Here is a 20,284-nt window from a genome sequence, read left to right as displayed (position 1 = left end):
GGCATTACTCCTCTACCAGTTGATGCCTTAAGCTTTGTCCTGTCTTAAAATGAACAAAAAAAACCCAAACCAAAATAAAAAAACCTCCCACAGGTCCGCCTCCCGCACGCACTTAGAAATATGGCCTTAGCCCAAAGGTTGCTGAAGACAACAGAAATAGAAGTCAAAAAAGCTAATTCTACATATATTAAATAAAATTGGAGTGATTGCATAACAAAGAAGCCGTGTTTTGTGCACAGATTAAAACTGGCATAATGTCAAACTTAAAAGTTTAGATTGTTCTTTGAGCGATAACAATTGAGATAGGAACATTTACAGTGACGTACAAGTCTGTCATTTCAATGAACCTGTCATTACGTTTATTTTATATGATGCATTGTAGTTTCTTCTAGTCTCGCAGTTTAAGTTACAGATGGAGAAGAATTTCATTTGAATTTTGTTATCCGTAGATAAGCCATGTCTGTTCCAGCTGATGAAACTGTGGGGGACCTGCCTGTGAGAGATGTAGGTTTAACTCTAGCTGGAATTGGAGGATTACAAGGTTCGTACCAGGTGATATTTATGACAGTTACAGACTTTGACCAGTGGCTTCTTTAGTTTCTTTCTAAAAATGTTTCTGACATTCCCACTCACAAAATTAAGTTCAAATACTGTTCAAAATCTGGGTTAAATTCTGAAAGGTATTATGACCCATCCTGTGTTCATGTTGCTTGTTATAAGAGCAAAGTTGCTGTGAGATGCTAAACACTGGAAATCTCAGTGAGCTATAACGTTCATCCTTCCAGAAGAAAAGACGACTTTGCTGAATTGAGGCCAGACCCATTTGACAAAATGGGTACCTAAAGTACTATGTAATTCTGATATGTTACTCAGCTGCTATTAGAATGGAAGTACTGGGCTTAGTCTTGTATCTGAGTAAATTTACAGAATTATGAGTTAATCTTCTCAAGCTTCAAGAGAGTATGTTAACTTTGAAACAGATGATAAAGCATCTCTGTGGTAACGATGATCTTCTTTAAGTAGTATGTTTGACAGTACCTTGTTACTTGCTAAACTATTTCCTTTGTGTTGTCTAGTAGGTAATCACTTTGGTGTATCACTTGAATTACTTTGTTTATCTGTAAGAGGGAGGGGAAAGGAAGTGAATAATAAAATTACTTGAAAACTGGTTTTTTTTCAGTATTTCAAAATGAGTTAGACTTTGGATTGCATGTTGTTGACTGTATTGAAGGTAATTTAAAGTTGTCTTGGTTTGGGTAGAATCATCAACTACACAGAATGTAAAAGCTCGACAAGCTGTTTCACGAGTCAGTCGAGAGGAACTGGAAGACAGATTTCTTCGTTTACGTGATGACAACATCTTACTCAAACAGCATGCAAATAAGCAAGAGGAGAAAATTAAAAGGTATGGCTTCTAATGTTTTTACTTTAGCTCACAATAACGTTTTTGCCCTTCGATGCGTTACCAATAAATTAAAAGTTTTTAAAACAGTAGCAAGAATGACTCATTGGAATTCATTTTTGTATTGATTTCTGGTTGTCTCTGTGGTGAATGGGAAATTTTTTGCAGTGGGCCATATTAGATCTCCACGCAGAGAAGTACACTGCTATCCATTTGCTTCGGAGTTGGTCGCTTGGCTTCATAGCTATGCTGTCTGAGTACCAATTCAACAGGTATTCTGGGAACTAAAGAAGAGGCTATAGAAGCCTAATTATTCATCAGGAATTTTGTCCTAGAATTACAATGGCCTATACAGAGCGATTCTGCCCCTTTTTTGTCCTTCTGTGTCCTCTAAGAACCTGACTAGCATCTAGCCTTTTATTGTCTAGTTAACCCTCAAATATATTTATAATTATGACCAGCTCTCCTTTACTCTCAGGGTAATAGATAACTTCATTGAAGAAGTCCCGAGTAGCATGACGAGCACAGTACCCAGCGTACCCAAACATATACAAGCAACTTTAGACTGATTATTAAACTTAGTGCGGTACTGGCAAACCAGTCTGGACTCAGAAGTACTGTTCATGGTACTACTGTATTCCAGGAGGGCTAATTAATCCAAAAGCACTCTGACCCTGTGTTCACATTGTGCTGTGTTTAAGATAATAAAATCTTGCTGCATCGAAGCCAGCTTCTGGTTAGAAGCTAAACCATTCATAAAAGGACATCTGAAGATGCTGTCTCTAGAGGTGGGACTATTTTGTGCTTTTCTAAAGTCCAAAAATTACTTTCCTTTTGACTCAGTATTCAGTGAGTCAGGATCCCATTGACCAGCATGCCATAACTTCTATCTTTTCTGTCAGACTACTGTCAAATACAAGATGGTGGAACAAATGTATCGTTGGCTTATTCCAAATAAGATGTCGTGTGTTTCTGTTAGATGACTTATCAAATGCACTCATCATCCACTGAAGTAAAATTGCACAGAATGTCCAAATTGGAATACCTGAATTAATATTTTTAAGGCACAGAAAATATAAAATACAGGTTTTGTTTAAATTGCCGGAGAAAAACCTTAACTACTCAAACTAAATTTCTTTCCCAGCATCCCTCATGCCAGAACCCTTGTAACTAAAAATTTGGAATGAATTTTCAGTAGAAGTACACTGAAAAAAACAAATAAATAAAAAAACAGCTTACAGGCAAGTAACATTCTGTGACATCGTAAAGTTATTACTGATCTTTTTTGTTTCATTTTTTGTTCTTTTTAAGTAGAAGCTTCTGTCCACAAGTATACAAAAATAAAACAAGCCCCCTTAAAGAAATTAAGTGTGTCCTTATTTTCAGTTTTCTTTCTGGACCTGCAAAGATAGATTCCCTGTAAACTAGATACAGGTCTTGAAGATGTGTGACCAATTTTGTAAAGTCTTGAACTTGTCTCTCTCATCAAAGCCACCTTTTCTTTCTTTATATGCCAAGTTTTTTCCATTTACCGCTGGGTATGTTTTCTGTTCTTGTATATTACATCACCTCCATGTGCCCTTTCTGCCTTTTGTTCTAGCTTACCAGTGTTTATCAAAACTAAAGGAAATCAAAGGTACAACTCTTGAGATGCCAAAAGCAAAATTCGTATCCTTTAAAGATAGATGAAAACCATACCCTCTGTATGTAATTATATTCTTCAGCTAACCGTTCCTTCTCTGAAGCACATTGGCAATATTTACCACGTATAAAATTGAGTATGGTAATGAGAAATATTAAGTCTCTTTTTCCAGAGTACCTTCTTAAATATCTCCACCTACATATTTTTGCCACTTTAGAACTGAAATAAATATTTAAATCCTAAAATGCTAGAAATGATATATCATTGGAATGTTGCACATTATTAGCATTCTTTCAATAGTTGAATGTTTTGTGGAATTGTAGCTTTTATAGTTTGCCCCACCACATCCCAAATCTGTAACTTTACTTAACAGCATGCAGAGGTTCCTATATAAGGAAGGTCATGCGTTAAAAATTACATTTAGGCAGCATATGGAGTAAATATGTGTCCTCTCTTTACCAACCTTAAATGATAAGCCTTAGGAAACTGTTATTTGTCAGTGCTATAAAGCAGATTGCTGCACAGTGGTTTCAATTATCTTCAAAGAGTTCTTCACAGGCAGTAATAGTTATATCAAAACCTGAAATTTATTATTCAGGTTCTATGCTGAAGTCTTCACAGTGATTATGTTCCTTTCAACAGAATGCTTTTTATGCTGACTTTTCACATTCTTTTTCATCTTTTTTATTATTTTCTCCAGAATGGCCACCAAGTTAATACGGCTTGTTAATGATAAAAAAAGGTCTGAACAGGTTGGTGGCGGCACCAAGCGGCTGGGTCAGGCTGTGGAGCTGGAAGAAATGATTGAGCATTTGCAAGAGAGAGTTCATGAGCTTGAGAAACAAAACGAGAGCCTCCGCAGCAAACTAATTTCAACTAAACAACAGCTCCAGATTCAAGGCCATAGGCCTTTTCCGTACAGCTATGTTCAATCTCGTATTAACACTGGTCTCAAAAGAGCGAGTGAGGCTGCTGGCATGCCGGAGCACGCAAAGAAAGGTATAATTCACCTTTATTAAGAATAGTGGTTCATATGGGTACCACTAATTATTGCTTCACTGTAGCCGGTAAGTACTCTTTTCTGTTCATCAGTGGGCAATAGTACCTGCAGGCAGAAATATTGTTCTTCCCTCCTGCCCTTTTTTGTATTTATTTACAGCAGTTGTGGTAACTTGTTTGCCTTTGAAGTCCTTACTTTGAGAATCCACAGTGGTAGGGGTAAAACAAAAGTACAGATTTGGAAAAGAAGTAGTTATCAAGCAAGTTTTCTAACAGTTAAAATCATGGGACTTTCTTAGTATAACTTTTCTACAAGTTAAAGGCTTATAAAAGAGGTATATGAAGAAGTTTAGCATTATCATGTTATAACAAAGTTTTACATCTGTAGTTTGTGTGCACGTTTTTCCTTTTTTAATTTCAAGGTTTGTTCTAGTCTCTTGATACATGTGTACACAGCACTGCAGACTTGAAAAACCTATTACATGTGTGGACTTTCAAAAGAAAATACCACAATGCAGCCATCTTTAATGGTGCTTTTTACTGTCAAGACTTACTGCTTAAGGCAGTCTCACTCTCGGTCCTTTATTTATGGTAGCTACATTTGGAAATTACACTTTAAAACCTTTCTGTTGTCATACGAACTTTTGTAGGAGTAGTTGTACTGAGTTAACTGTACACTGTACAAAATAATGTGTTCAAAAAAACCACAAGACAGCTACGTTGGTCCTGATTCAAAACTGAGTCAGCAGAATTGTCTCCTTAACTTCTACAAGCTATGGATCAGGCTGGTGACCAGTTCTATTGTGTTTTTTCTCCATCTCACCCTCCCATAGGTCTTTATTTTGGTTACGTCGATTATTCAGGTATACGAAAACAGAAACAATTCTCATGTTTGTAGACAGGCAATAAAAAGCAATTGGCTCTACCACTTTGCTGCTTTAATTTGAATAAAGTGCAAGTTTTCACATATTAAATACACCAACATTTTCACACTTTATGTCATGATTTAGGCAGTTTTAGTACCAAAACAAATTTTTTGTTTGTTTGTTTTTTCCTGTTTTAACAATGCAAAAATAGGGTAGAAATATAATGAATTAGTTCAGGCCCAGTGCTAGCAGAGAGAAAAGGGCGACTTGGTTCAACGATTGAAGATCAAATGTCGATATGGCATGCTGTGAGGACTTCTCTTGGCATAACAACAGATCCAGATCAAAGATTTCCCGTGCAGAACTAGAATTGGGGCCATCCTGACTGAGGCAGTGCTTCTTAAACTGAAGAGAGCATGAGGAAGAAAAAAAAAAATGAAACGCTGTTGACAGAATGTCCAGTTCAGATAACATTCAGAAGTTCTAGTGTGCCTATCTTTGTTCTAAGACCATGTCCAAACTAGAAGGGATTCTGATAATTGGAGTGCTATGAATATGCAGGTTCTTCAACACACTTTTCTGAGGTGAAGACTGTTATTAAAAGTCTAGTAACCAATACTCAGAACTTGGACACAGTAGTGTTGTCTTCCAGAAGGTCAGAGAATATTTTCTATAGTATTCATTAGCATATGGTGTTTCATGTTTTTCTCTTGCATGTTTTCTCATCCTGCCCTTTTGATTAATAATGATAAATCTAGCAGTCTGGTGTTGGGTATGTGCCTCCTGTCTTTAAAGACTGCTGGACTGTTACATTGCTCTCTGGAACCATGAGGCTGAATCTGAAAATTTTTTTAGCGCGGATCAGAAAACATTCAGAGCAATTCTCCAAAAATAAAATAAGTGCCAGGAAAAATTGAGGAGAACGTAGCTGTCTCCAAGGTATGAAGAGGCAAGAAGAATCCACAAATAATAAATACACCTTACTGTGTCTGCTTTGTGTTTGGCTGATTTACAAATACTGTAGTAAGTTGATATGAAAGATGTGATCAAGTGTGAATCTTCACTAAATACTCACTGGTTCCTCTCATTACTTTATTTATTGAGTATAGCCATCTAAGATATATCATTATTTGAACAAAATAAATTTAAAAATATATACTCTAGGCATATACCTTAAAATACCTTAAAATAATACTTAAAGATCAACATTCAAAACATATAAATAAATCAAGTTAACTCAGCACAAATGCTAAGTAGATAAATTTTTTTTCAGTTGTTTTGTGAACCTGCTGTTATTGTTGTACCTTGAACCTAAATGACTCCATTTTGGGGACTGAGGGATGGCAGCCTTAATGCTGTATTTGAAATTTAATGCATAGTTAGGTCCCACCTCAAAACTTCATTAATTTCTTCTTGTTGAAGAAAGAGAAGAAGGAGAAGGATTTGGAGAAACCATTGCTTTAAGTCCTGAACTAACAATTCTTTCTTAAGTAATTCTCACTTTTCTTCTTCACCAGGGACTTAGTGTGCTTCTAAAAGGAAAGGAAATTATTTGCACTGCTGCTAAAAATGGTCCTGTAGTTGCTAGTCTAGGTAAATGACAGTCGTGGTCTTGTAAAAAAGTGCTATCAGACAAAAGGTGATTACAAGTCCATGTTCCTGTTTAATTATATTGATACTGGTCTTCTTTGAAGACACTGCCTCTCTGTTCTCTGTCTTTAAAAGTAAAATCTTCCAAGAAAACCATTTCAAGACAGGTTTTAACACTTCTCTTTAACAGCGCATGCTGTATTGCCCATAGTTCAAATTTTACAGCAGCTATGTTGCTGATCCTTTTATTATCTCTTTCCATGTGAATGAGATAGAAAAATACTTTTTATGGCATCTATGTAGGTGCTGTAAGTGTTCGTACTGTATAGAGATGGGTTTTTTGTTAAATGCTTTTTCATTCAGCATGACAAAAATTTATCTTTTCTTTGTTTTCAGGAATGAGATTTCAGGATTTAGAAGTGAGATCACCCAACCCCCCAAGATGTGGGCAGAGTCTGCTCGAGGATCCAAGGGCTGAAATAAGAAATCTGTATGATTTTAATATTTCTTTTTTTTTTGTCATTGTAATTGTTAAAACTTGTGGTTTTCTTGAAGGAAAAAAAAACCCCACATTTTTCAGAAGTTTTTACTTCAGAAAATAAAGTGAAGTTGTTGGATGTGACAACAGTAACACTGGTAACAATGTAGAAGTGTTGTGATAAGGAAAACGTAGGATCAGAAATTTAAATGCAAAATGTAGACACATAAGAATTTGTCTGGAAGTTAAAAATTGATCTTCAATGGTGAGCCTTTTGTTTTGCTAGGATGCAATGCTGCCTAGCTTACTACTGGACAAAACTGACAAAAGCAGAAAGAATCTTAGCTGCAAAATTATTACCAACAGAACTCCTAAAATGTGTTGGGTAACCCACGCAAGTGGTGACTATATTGAATGTGTTACACTGATGTATTTAAGCTTCATTTCTAGAGGTGGTCAGATTTTATGGATAAGTTGCAAAAAGTGCTATATGGGATAGCAATGTAAAATGATTCTGATTAACTTCTGCTTTTGAAAGTTGGTTGTAGTCCAGTTGCCCTTTTTAACTGAAATTGAAGCTCAGGAAACCCTTAATAACATCCTTAATGTAGACACTGCCTCAGAACAAAGAGGTGTTAGAGAGGGTGGAGAAAAAGTAGTTACCTTCTAATTTAAACATAGTGAGGTCTGATTAGAACATTTTTCTTCTCCAAAGTATATCAAAACCTATTATGCTTTTTAGACATAAATGTAAATGCTAAATTTTCAATAAATGGACAAGCTAAGTATACAAATATATGAATTAATGTGCAATTATGTATTTTGTGCTTGAAGTTTTGTAAACACAAAGATTTACTGGGATCATAGGAAATAATTTTACAGAAATATTCTTGTAAATGATCTCAGTAAATAAATTTCAGTTATTTGGCACTGTTTAAATGGCACTCTTGCTAGCATCCTGTCTGACTTTAACCCTTGCTGAACAGTTAATTTTTTTTAAATACTTTGCATTATAATGGAATGTTGTTACTGAAAAAAAAAATCGTAGTAATTTTATAGCGATGGGCCATGAAAGGGCTATTTCTCCTATTACCTATCGCTTCGGAAGACTGTTAAAATAAGCGCTATCCATTAAGAGTGTCATGAATCTTGGTGTTCACAACAGCTTTTCTCCTAAGACTGATCAAAAACATTGTGTTATAATGCAGAAAACATTCAAATAGCATTTTTTCAGAGAGTTCAGTTCTCACAAATGTGGAAAAAATAACCACAGTTGCTCAGAATGGTGCACTTGGGTAGAAAAGCAAACACATGGCCAAAAATTCCTGGGTACTTAAGTCTACGATAAGTATATGAAGAACTGTATCTTATGCATCAAAACTTTTAGCATGGAAAAAATTGTAGATTAAGTGTTGCTTATTCTTATTAGAAGAAATGTTATTGAAAGATATCTGAGATTAAATTGTCAAGAAAATCAAAGCCTTAAAGTTGTGGCCTACTAAAAATTATTCAGACTCTGATCTCTGTAGTTTTCTGCCTTTTTTTAATTGCATCTACTGGATAATTTCCACTGTTGAAGACACTTAATGTGGATTTTTTTTTTTTTTTTTTAAAGCTACTCAACTCGGAATAAAAGCTTAAAAATTATTCTCACTGCTCCATCCATTGCAGTTCTCGTATTCTTTTGATAGGTAGCAATGGTGTTTTCCTTTCACAAAAACGCTTGCTACTAGTGGATTAGGAGGAAGGTATGTTTAGTACAGAGTATAAGACATAAATGATGTTTTCGGCTAGGTTCTGCTAAACATTATTCAGTCCACGTAAACATTTATTTTAAGAGTATTATGTTGTTTCTGTTGTGTTTGATAATGTGTTTCAATTATTTATCTATTTATTGTACTATTCACATCTTTTCATGTGATAACCTCTAATTATTTTCATAGTAAGTTGAACTCTTCAAACTCTGTTGTGATACATGTCATTAAGAAATACAGATTTTGCTGAACCTTTTAAAAAAATTTTTCTCTCTTGAGTATTCATTTAATTTTTTTCTTTTATTAAATACCTACCTTGCTTTGGAACTTAAGTTTCTTGTACTTGCAGGGAGACTGTGATTGAGTCCCAAAGGGAACACATTGAGGAACTAGAACATGCCAGAGAGATGCTTGTGCGTCAGCTAAGAAGGAAAGAAAAGGAAATTGAAGAATCCGTCCTACGGCTGAAAGAGCAAGAAACAACAAGCCAAAGGTATTGTCAAAAGTGGAAATCTCGCATTAGAAGAGCTATGTCATCATGTTTATATATAGCTGTGAAAATTACTTGTTCTCTTAAGAAATACGTGCTTTATTAATTTTTTTTTCCCCCCTCCTTTGGTGAAACTTAAGTCATAAAATGTTTTACCAAAGAGCCATGTATAATTCTAAGCAAGGAGATTGATATGATAATAGGTTATTATGTTTTTTCACAAATAAACAAAGAAGTTCATAATTACCATTTTAGAGAATTCATTTCCAGCTGATTCAGATTCAACTGAAGTTCAACTCATTAAATGTTAATCATCTATTGTTTATTCAATATAATTCTTAGAAAATTTTAGATATAGGTTCATAGTGGATAATTTAATGTTCATTAATACTCATTGACAATTTGGACTCTATAAATAGTAGAAAAATAATGGCCCTGTAAGGGTAGATTATCAAATTTTTGAAGGACTGTGGTATAGCTGTGCAGTGGAACAAAGTCAGTCAAACATGCTTGCGGAATATGTTTCACAGTAAAGCCTCTATTAGTTTAATCTCTTTTCTTTCTCTTTTTTCTTTACTTTTGCAAAAATATATGCAAAATTATATAGCGTTGCATATATTTTCCCTCTTTTGACTGTTTCAACTTCAGCCAGTTACTTTTAATTGTATTAAGGATATAATATGCCACGATCCTGCATTCCTTACTCATTTGATTTCAACGAAAGTTCTACTTGGATGAGAAATAGGTGGTCAGTTCTTTAACTACCTTCAAAAGAGGGACCTCGGTATCATGTATGAGCATTCTTTTGTGCATCAGTGGTGCTACATAAATAATAAATCATAATGTTTGCTATTAAATTATTCACAAAGTCATAAGTCTCCCCTATTCAGAATTTCCTTTATATAGTTTAAATAGGTTAAAGAAGTTATTACCATAAATAATTTCTCAGTCTGTGCCTACAGTGAATTCAGAAAATATTTAAAAGATTTTTTTCATCATTTGAAAATGATCAGATACAAATCTCAAAGAACTTCTGTGCTTTATTTTTTCTATAGATAAACACTGTTCTTTAAGTACAGCAGTCAGAAACCGAGCATAACTTCTAAATTCCATGTCAGCTACCATGTTTCTGTGAAATTTTAAAGGAGTTTTAATATAAAGATACACTTCAAAGTCAGATAAAAAATCCTTAAATAAAGTCAGTCTATAAAAAGTAGTGCAGATCCTTATTTATTTATGTTGATCAAATTACTTGTGTACAATCCATGATACTTGACCTAAGTTACAATCTGTGAATTCATGTTTGAAGTTCTGGAATTATTTCCTTTACAGTCTATTTCTTGTTTGAAACTGGATAAAAGATATGTTAAATATTTAACAGTTACTGTGTTTGAAGACACTGGGAAAGACATTGGAAAATGTCCACTAGTGCATATCCAGCATAGTGTGAGTTCTATAATTTTGCCACTAGAATGTTTTATGGAAGGCTGTTAATCCCCATGTTTTTCAAGTTATATATATTTTTTTTTATACTGAACAATCCAGAGTCGTAACTTAGAGGGATACTGTTCTCTCCAGGTTTAACTATAACCATAGGTACCTATACATATTAGCTTTAGGAGTTTTTCATTGGTTTTCTTTCTTGGAAGTCTTGTAACTGCTATCTAGAACAGTCTGCGTTAGTTGTTTTATTACAGAGATAGATTTATGGGTTCTATGTAATTCTTATTTTTTTAATCTTCTATGCATCAGCAGAGAAGAAATTGTCAATACTGGAATGTTGGAGGAAAATTTGGAAATTTGGGTGACTGATAAGGTCATCTTATTTCGTCTTTGTAGTTTATATCTTCAAATTTTGGTACAATTGGCAGCTTTTTCTTGTGTTTTGTAAGAATACACTTGGCTGTCATCTAGTTACTTTACTACCCAAAGACAGTTAATCTGTTGAAATTATTTAGGAACTGTATGGTGCCAAAAGGACATAATAAATGTGCTTCCACCAATCTTCATGTTGTAGTACCACTTGATCTCAGCCTGGTGTTAACAAAATTAGGTCACTTTCAAACTTCAGGAAAACATTCTTTACTCTGCTACATGATTAAGAAATTCTTGTGATTGAAATAACTGTAGTTTCCAAGTAGTGAAGCAGCCACAGTTAATAATCATTGATCCATCAGTGGTAAGGGAGGGAGATACTAGTTATCCTGAGTCCTATACCCACAAGAAATCCAGTTATATTTTTAAGCTGGCATTGCAGCTTCACTACAGTTTCTGTATAACAACTCAAGCGCTACATAACAGAGCTGAGTTCATATGCAGTGTACTCCTCAATCTTGATTATTGGAACATGGCTGCAATCAATTTTTTTTTTCAATATTTCACTAGAGATTGTTTGGTGATTGTTTCAGGAATATATAATTCTGACTTAATTCTAGCTTAAGGGGGAAACTTGGCCTGTGGGTTGCTAAACTAAAGACATTTTCTTAACTACAAAATTTAACTGTATTTAGCTTGACTGTTTTTAATTCAAAGATGGCCAAAACCATAACCACCTCATGGTTTAATGTCTATGATACACAACATGCAAGTTAAAACATTAAGTCTAAACAATAACATTTGGCAAGCAGCTAGCTTCAAATAACTTAATTGCTCATTGTACTTTCTAAAAACATTTTTAAAGCCACCCCAAAATGTATTTGCGAAACAGGTACTTGGTTTTTGCACATTTGTGGGGGTTTTTGTGGTTTGTTTGGTGGTTGTTTTTTTCAATGAAAAAGCTTATTTGCCAGTCAGTTTTTAATTCCTTTGGCGTTTTTTGCCACAACGTGACTTTGGAATTAGACCTATTAAATGTGTGGGTTTTTGGACAGGAGTATCTCACCTGATGCACACATGATTTCTGTGTTTGCATTATAGCATTGCAGACCTGGACCAAAATGTTGAACATGTTAGTCACAATGCATGATCTAAAGTGTTTTGAGAGACTACAGCATGTATACGGATTTGCTAAATCATGTCTGGTAGAAAACACCCTTGTATTTGCATTTTTAATTTTTAATCAGTTTCCCTAAAGATCATGACTTTTCTTCATTTGTAGATGGCTCTTTAGCCAAGGAAACAAATAGGGAGTTTTATATTGGTATCTAAATAATCTGTGTTACTTGGATGCGAGAGCTATTGATGCAATGTTAGTGTTTTGCTTATTGCAAATATACTAGCAATTACAACATAAAGGTGCTACTAGAAGGTAAGCATTTTTTGAGGGGGTTTTTTTTCCCCTTTATATTTGACTTCCTATAAGGAATAACAGGTAAAGGAAAGAACATAATGTATATCAACATATAATCCCGTTAGTTCCTAAGCACTGTAAAATAAGCAGAGTACTGCACAGTTTCTCTGCTTGGGAGTCTATGTATCTTGGCCATTGATGCGTTTGTGATTGAGAACTGTTAGCCTAGAAACCTTTTTATTTATTTTGCCAGACAGAGGGTAAGTGATTCTGAGAAGTATGGTGGTGACTTTTTTTTTTACTTGCTTGTTTTTCTTGTTCTGAATGTGAATGGGGAAAGTTTGTGAGCCACAGGCCCAGTTGATAAAACAGTCAGTACTCTTAAAGAGTAGTCTCAGTATTGTATCCATGTCCTGCTCATATGGAAGTAAAGACAAGATGCAAGGGATGTGGTTTAATTAGAGCTCAATTTTATTAGCTTTGCCATCTGGGATTTACTGGCATAAATTTGTACAGTGCAGGTCAAGATCCTTTCTTTAATCATTTCCTTCTGGTGTAGGTTGCTATCAGTCCCCCATTCCCACGCAGCTGGTCCCCAGCCTGTTATTGGGACCCCACTCTATATGCTTTTAATCCAAATGATGAGAGGTCTGGAAAAGAGATTTGTCTCTTTGCTGTACTTCAGACATTAACCCCAAACGTAATTCTTATTTGTTTAAAGAGTCACTTTCTCCTAACTTCATTTCCAATTTCAGACTTTTTAATCCAGCTTTTAGATGAGGTCTAGAGTGGAAGGATAGAGTTCATGTTCCTTATTTCTGCATTTGTGGCAGAAGGCGTGCTAGAGGTAAATCATATGCCCATTAGTTCAGGTTACTACCTCAAAAGGGATATTAGTTCCTTTTCTTTTTCTAACTTTTGCTCCAGGTGTACCTCCATGTCTTCGGGACAATATATCAAATCTGTATATAACCCCTATTTTTAAATTACATCAGAATACCTGGGCAGATGTTCTGGTAGCAGAATACATCGACTACCTGAGAGGGAGAAAGCTGTGTAGATAATTAATTTCTACTCTATTCTACTGTCTTGTGACTTCATTTATAGAAAAATAAATCTTCCCAACATAATATTCCTCAATTAACTTTGCCTTGCCCAGAAAATCTGAAATGATTTTGTTCTTCAACAGCAAGCTCCTTGTCATGAGCCTAAATACACTGGACATTTCTTAGACATATTTTATTTAAATAAATAAACAAAATATTATAGAACTACTGTAGAGAAATAATTTTCTTGCTGTAGCGTATAATGAGAGCTGAGATTGTGATTGACGTAATGCACTAATAAGAAATTAGTGGCACATGCTTTCTGTAGCTAGAAACTTCATGAGATAAATGCTCTTAAAATTGTAAGAATTGAAATGATCCAAATAAAAAGCAATTTTTGACTTATGAATTTCAATAATTTACTTCATAATATCAGTACCCCATACCTGTTCAAATGAAATGCTGTTTCATTCATGGTTGAAAAAATACTTAATGTTGATTGTCAGGAGCCATGGGGTTTACATCTGTACATCATAAATTTCACTATCATCTGCTCCTTTTTCTACTTAAAAAGAAAAAAAGGGAAAAAAAGCCTCCTGCTTAAAAAAGAAGGGGGAAGGGGGGGAAGAGAAAGAAAAAGCCTTTGAAGGCATCAGAGCCTTTTGTTTGATGTGTGGAACAAGATTAATAAAAACGTGCCACTACATTAGCTTTTAAATAGCTAGCATGAGACAGTGCTGCTGTCTATACTCACCACAACTTAAATTTATGTAGATAACATGTTTTAGACACATGATAGTTTTAGCATTGCATTAGGGCTGTTTCTTGCAGAAGATCTCAGGTTTGTGAGTGTGTTTATCTTCTGTGTAAGGACAATTAACTGGGCAATGCCAAAACACAATAGGCTTTGATACTTTACAGAATAAAAGAAAAGTATTTCACATACTCAGCTGGTTTACAGATGTGTGAGCTTTGTAGTCCATTTTTTTGCTCCAGCATGGCATTGTGACAATTCCTCTGATATGTCTAAAATAAATAAATATTGGAAGAGAAATTACCTTTTCAAATGCTAAAGATTTATTCTGATTTTACTATATTTTATACTAATACAAATCAGAGTTAGTTTCTTTTCCATACTTGAAGAAGCTGTGAAAATAATGGGGTTTAGTTTCGCTATTTGAAGTACGGGAAAACATCAGAAATGAATATTTATTTAAATTTTGAATTATTTTAAACATCCCTTCTATTAAACAGTATGTTCTCAAATTAATCTTAGAATTGTAAAAATATAGAACATCTACATGGATATTAAGTGATTTTCATGCAGCTAAGACACACCTGCAGCTTGTTTGAATGCCATCCTTAAAGTGTTACAATATAAAGTGCTAAATCACTTTTTTGTAGCAGTATTTGATAGGTTTAAACTCTAAGAGGAAACTCCATAAAATGGTAATCTACTGGCACCAAATACTTTGGAGGGTGGAAAAGAAGTGAATGGAAAACAAATAATCTCTTTAGGTATAGGGCTGTTTTATCTTCCTGTCATATATAGTTTAATATGATAAACAAATACGTATATGTATTGTTTGAAGCTGCTATGTCATCATGCGGTAGAATGTTTATTTACCTAAATTCCGTAATATAGACTATAGAAGAGGAAATTAATTTGGTTACTACACACTAAATCTTCTCCCAAATGTGTAATAGACAGCTGATTAGCCAAGGATTTCAACTTCTCAAGACAAAAATAATAAGATAATTCATTTTGTATATTTAAGCTTATGATGCATTTATTTTTAATACAATTTTGAAGGTTAAACATTCGGGACAATGTGGAAATGATCAAGGTCCATAAACAGCTGGTTGAGAAAAGCAATGCTCTTTCAGCAATGGAAGGAAAACTTCTCCAGCTTCAAGAGGTAATTGCAATTTGGTCAGTAACATTCCTTTACTCTTGTCACATAAGCATGCATAAATGGAAAATAAATATACACAGTTCTTGATTCTGAGTCAATGCTGAGTACATGAAAACAAAACCACAAACCAATACATTGTGCCCAAGCTACTCCAAATGTGTATGGTTTTTAGTCTTAATTTTTTTTTTTTCCCAGAAGGGTCTAGCAAGTCTTAAATATTTTATCTGCAAAGCCATCCCAGGCAGATTTTGGAGAATGAACTGAGTTGTCTGGCTATCTAAAGAGATTCCTGATCATTTAAAAAGAGGGCTTTGACTTAAATGTACTGATTTGCTAGAGAAGGAGTACCAGATCCCCCTCACTTTATCAGTCTTTGATAAAGTTGGAGAGGTTTGGCTGTTTAGAGTTCTGACATTAGGACTTAATTTGTGTTCATAGATTCATGGGAATTATTTTGGAGGGCTACTGTGAGTAATAGATTTACTTTATAAAAAGAGCAGTTTTATGAAAATATCACCAGAATATGCAACTGCATCATAGATTCCATATAGGTTTTAGTTACACAGCATTTTTCTGCTGCTGTTTCTCTATTTGCAGAACCACATGTGTATACAGACAGTGGTAGTATGATAATAGCTTAGAAATGGGAGAGTTCCTGTGAGTACGAATCCTACATGCAATAGAGCTTTGTAAAGTATCCTAGCCTTATGAGGTGGAAGTAGCAGATACCCTTGCAAATTCTTACTGCTGCCCGCTTCTTGCTGTTTTAGCATGCTAAATAACACTTGTGCCATCAGATTTTTGTTCCATTCCTTTTTCCCCCGTGTTGTTCTGCTACATTTTGCTCTACTTTGCTTCACTTCCCTGCCTCAGTCTCATACCTGTATCTTTTCTACCAAAGCAGCACTTCCTAATTTTTCACAGACTGGACTATGTAGGTGTAAATTCCAGGGGTTTCACATGGTTTTTTGTGTTCTTAAATAGAAAGCAGTAAGTAAACTGTTCCATTTTAAATCATATGTGACTTTTTGGTAATTTACAGCAAACATCAAGTACTTATGCCTCTATCTTGGCAGCAGCTGAATAGAAACACATGCATAGGATTCAAATTGGTATTTGAAGACCTTGTTTCTCATATTCACAGTGAAAGCTGCATTTTTGAAAAGGATGAGTGTGTTTTCTGTCTTTTTTTTTTTAACAAGATAATGGTTACAATGGTTTTCCCATTTCCAATCATTTGAATGTTTGAAACATGTCTACTAAATGTGAATAACTGTAAAATCCAAAATTTCTAGTTTAGGTGGCGTACGAAGTACTTCTCAGCAGAGCAGATTTTAGTGGGGTTTTTATGTTTATCTTGATTATTTTTGTTACTATTGAGTTATTTATCATTTACTTTAAGCTTCTAGCAATTGAAACCCATATAATTCCTCCATGTTCATCTTTGAACTTGACTCAGCCCAGAATGTGAAACCAGAGAATGATGAGAGCCTATAATCCTGCTCCATCTAATGGTATTGAAGTTGAGCTTGCTAACAAAGGTTTACAGGACAGTTCTGTTAAAAAAGAATTTTAACGTAGCCAGTTGAATGAAGGAATGATGAAATCTGCTTAGAAGAACAAAGGACCCTGAAACTGGTTGGATTATGTATGGGATACAACTGGGATATTTATTTGCTTTAATTACAGACTGTACATTCAGGATTTCATGATTTGTAATATGAAATATGCTAACCTGTGCAGCTACAACTTAAAATACTATAGAGTGTTAATTATTCTCTTGAGCAATTGGTACAACAATCTCACAACTGTAGGTGAGAGCAGTTTATGTTTATTTGTGCCATATTTCTAGGAGGCATATATTAATTTTCTTTAAATGAGTTATTTCTAACTGACAACAATATCAAGGCATGTTTCCCAAAGAAATAAAATTCCAGACTAGAAATATTAAACTGAAATCATCATCCCAGTTGTTGCTGTGACCTCAGTCTTGGGTTATTCTAGGGAGAGCAGGATAGAAAACAGTTTGTGCATAATGGAAAAAGAGTGCTGACAGAGCACTCGGATATAGAAGAATATCCAGGTAAAGAATGCATTTTGGAGGAGGAAAAAAAAATAATAATAATGAGGGTGAAGTCCTAGTCCCGTTAAAATTAATGAGGAAAGTTAATCCAAAACAGTCAGGAGAGTAGCAGAGACACTGAAGGATTAGAAAGAAGTTGAAGCAAGGAGATTTTTTAGGAGGCTATTTTTAGTGCTTTTAATAAGATGGTTCAGTAGAATAAATATGATTGTTGAATTTGATTTCATCTCTTCTGGAAACGAAGGAAAGAGATAAGGGTGAAATGATATATGAAAGGAAGCTTTGCCAAGGTGCAGTGGGGTTTTTTTTTTTTTCTTCTTATGTAGTAGGTTGAAGTGATGCAAGTTATTGAAATGGAAAACAACTTCATGAAAAAATTGAATCTGAGAGGTGGGGAAGAAAAGATGAGTTCACTTGCACAGTGGAAGGGTTAGAGACTGTAGGGATTCTTATGTTGAGGAGAAAGGAAAGAAATTTGGAGAGAAATGAAAAGAGTGTAAAAGAATAATTTTTAAGGTGTCGTTTTTTGAAGTTATTGAAATGCAGTTCACAGATATAGGACAGAACAAGAGGAGCACTGAAGAAAGACTGTTAAAAATTGATGAATAATATGCTTCTTTATCTCTCTGAAATAAGACTGACTGCTAATATTATTTATTCTCCATGATATTTTTGCTATGGAGAAATATGAGAAGCTGAAGATCAGGTTGGTGACTGGATTTGCTGTGGGTTTTTTCTTTTTTTCTAAGATAATCAGACTGCATGTGAACCTAAAGAGTTTGTGCAGGATTCACATTCAGCTTCTCCATTTAACTGCTTTGTAGGAATATTATATGGAGAAAAAGCAGCTTTTTTTCTGCCTACAATCATTAAACATTATACTCTTGCATGTATTTGACATAGATTTTCATAGAATCATTTTATTAAACAGAAGATTGGCTTTTGGGCTGTTTTGTTTCAAATCATACTTTGAATGTGGTTTATGTTGAAATTCTTAATGAATGAGGCTTTATTAAAGCATTGTAGAATGCACAGTGTATAATACTAACTAATATTCTCAAAATAGAGGTTCTATCAGCATCCTCAGTTTAATATTAAAATTAGTTAAATGTGTCTCAATATAATCCGTTGAAGTAAATCAAAATGTAAAAGAAATCATAAGTCCCTCATGAAATTACTGCTAGCAGGGAAATAGAACTGAGTGCATTAGGGTTATGGAACAATTACATATCTACAATTAAGGGTTAACAGAGCTGTGGCAAGTTCTGTGATTAACATAACTCTGGTCAACATTCGTTTTTGCTTGCTACTGCAGTGTTTTTGGTCAGCATGTCTAACCACTGTAACCACAGCAAAATCTTTTAATTGCTCAACAGATGTATTTCTTGGTTGTTTTCATCGTGACTGAACTGAGGGTTTAATGTTCATAAGAGCAACAAGAATGCCACCTTCTCCTGGCCATGGGTAATGAAAGTTGCTTGCAGTTACTCAGTTCAAGAGTGTCTCCTGTTGACCACATTGAGAATATATATTAAATACTGCCATGAGAGACTGCTGGTTGAACATGCAGAATGCTGTAACATTCTACTAAGTGCGATTTATTTTTTTTCTTGATTTTCCTTCCTTCCTTTTCATAGAGCCAAAGGAACTTGAAGACCAGCCATGATGCTTTAATAGCAAAAGGTGATGAACTAAATTTACAGCTTAAAGAGGAGCGGTTAAAGTGCATCCATCTTGAAAAAGAATTGCAATCAGTGACTATTTCAAACCGAAGGACAGAGGAGGTGAGATTGTGTTCAAGAGAGATAGAATCTGCTTTAGATAGTACACGTAGATAAGGGAAAAGTTAATGATGCGATACAGTGTAATTGTGCAGCTGTGAATAGACCTTTCAAACACATGTAGAAGACTGACCTGGTAATATGTATACTTTTATCCCATAAAAAAGAAAATCTTGTGGCTGCTGCTAGCATTTCATAGAATCATGAACTGTACCTGGTCCCCATGCACTTAATCATTGCACCAGTGTTTGGACAATATTTGAGGCTAAAGCATAGGAGTTCATGTCAATTCTGATACTAAGCAAGTGGTTTGTTAACCAGAAAAAAATACTACTTGATTTATTGATCACATATTGCTAGTTTTTTAGTATTATTTCAACCTGATTTAGTTACAGTGTAGTGTAGTATTACATCTGACTCAGCAGTTGATTCAGCCACTTCTATTTCTTTGTCTACTGTCTCTCCGAGGCAATTGTTATCACTAACAGTCACCCAGATATAGGCCTAAAAAGTGTTTTATTCCTCATTCTCTTCAATACGTGAGGACTAAGTGTCTACAAACTCTGCTTGGTTTTTCTTTCATTTTGTAGCAACTTAAGTTTAGTTTTACCACCTGGTTTACCTGTTTTGAATGTATTTTACATGAACCAAGTTTACCAAGACTACCTCATAGATATTTCCTCCAAACCTTTAAACTATTGTAATGCATATAGGGTATATCTTCTGGGTTAAAGTATCTTGTATCTTTAAAACCATATCCTGCTTTATTGAGTATTTTGAAAGTAAGGACTTGTTGTTTTAGTAAGGTCAATAAAAAAAATATTTACAGGAGCCATTAACTAGCTAATACTAACACTCACTGGAACAAAAGGTATTTTTAATGCTATAGACATATTTTTTGTTGCATAAGGCAGAATGTGATTAGATACTGTTGTTCAACTGTGACATGTTAGTCTCGGCTTCATATAAACAACATGAAAGTGATGGTCTGGGCAAAATGTAAATCCA

At 34.5% G+C, this 20,284-nt stretch overlaps 1 protein-coding gene across 1 annotated transcript in view; it reads left to right on the top strand.

Annotated features, from left to right (window-relative positions):
• The first annotated feature begins 456 nt into the window (after nucleotides 1-456).
• Nucleotides 457-20,284, top strand: part of RPGRIP1L (RPGRIP1-like) — a 70,757-nt gene continuing 50,929 nt past the window's right edge. Inside the window, exons 1-7 of the mRNA XM_010282729.1 lie at nucleotides 457-541; nucleotides 1,261-1,405; nucleotides 3,745-4,043; nucleotides 6,896-6,989; nucleotides 9,081-9,224; nucleotides 15,310-15,415; nucleotides 19,133-19,279. Of these exons, the coding sequence (XP_010281031.1) occupies nucleotides 457-541; nucleotides 1,261-1,405; nucleotides 3,745-4,043; nucleotides 6,896-6,989; nucleotides 9,081-9,224; nucleotides 15,310-15,415; nucleotides 19,133-19,279 (1,020 nt within the window). The remainder of the gene's footprint in view (nucleotides 542-1,260; nucleotides 1,406-3,744; nucleotides 4,044-6,895; nucleotides 6,990-9,080; nucleotides 9,225-15,309; nucleotides 15,416-19,132; nucleotides 19,280-20,284) is intronic.

This window comes from Phaethon lepturus, unplaced genomic scaffold (genome assembly GCF_000687285.1).
Source record: "Phaethon lepturus isolate BGI_N335 unplaced genomic scaffold, ASM68728v1 scaffold5782, whole genome shotgun sequence".
In the NCBI taxonomy this organism is placed as follows: Eukaryota; Metazoa; Chordata; class Aves; order Phaethontiformes; family Phaethontidae; genus Phaethon; species Phaethon lepturus.
The sequence above is the reverse complement of the archived record's forward strand: the minus strand, read 5'-3'. Positions and strand labels throughout refer to the sequence as shown.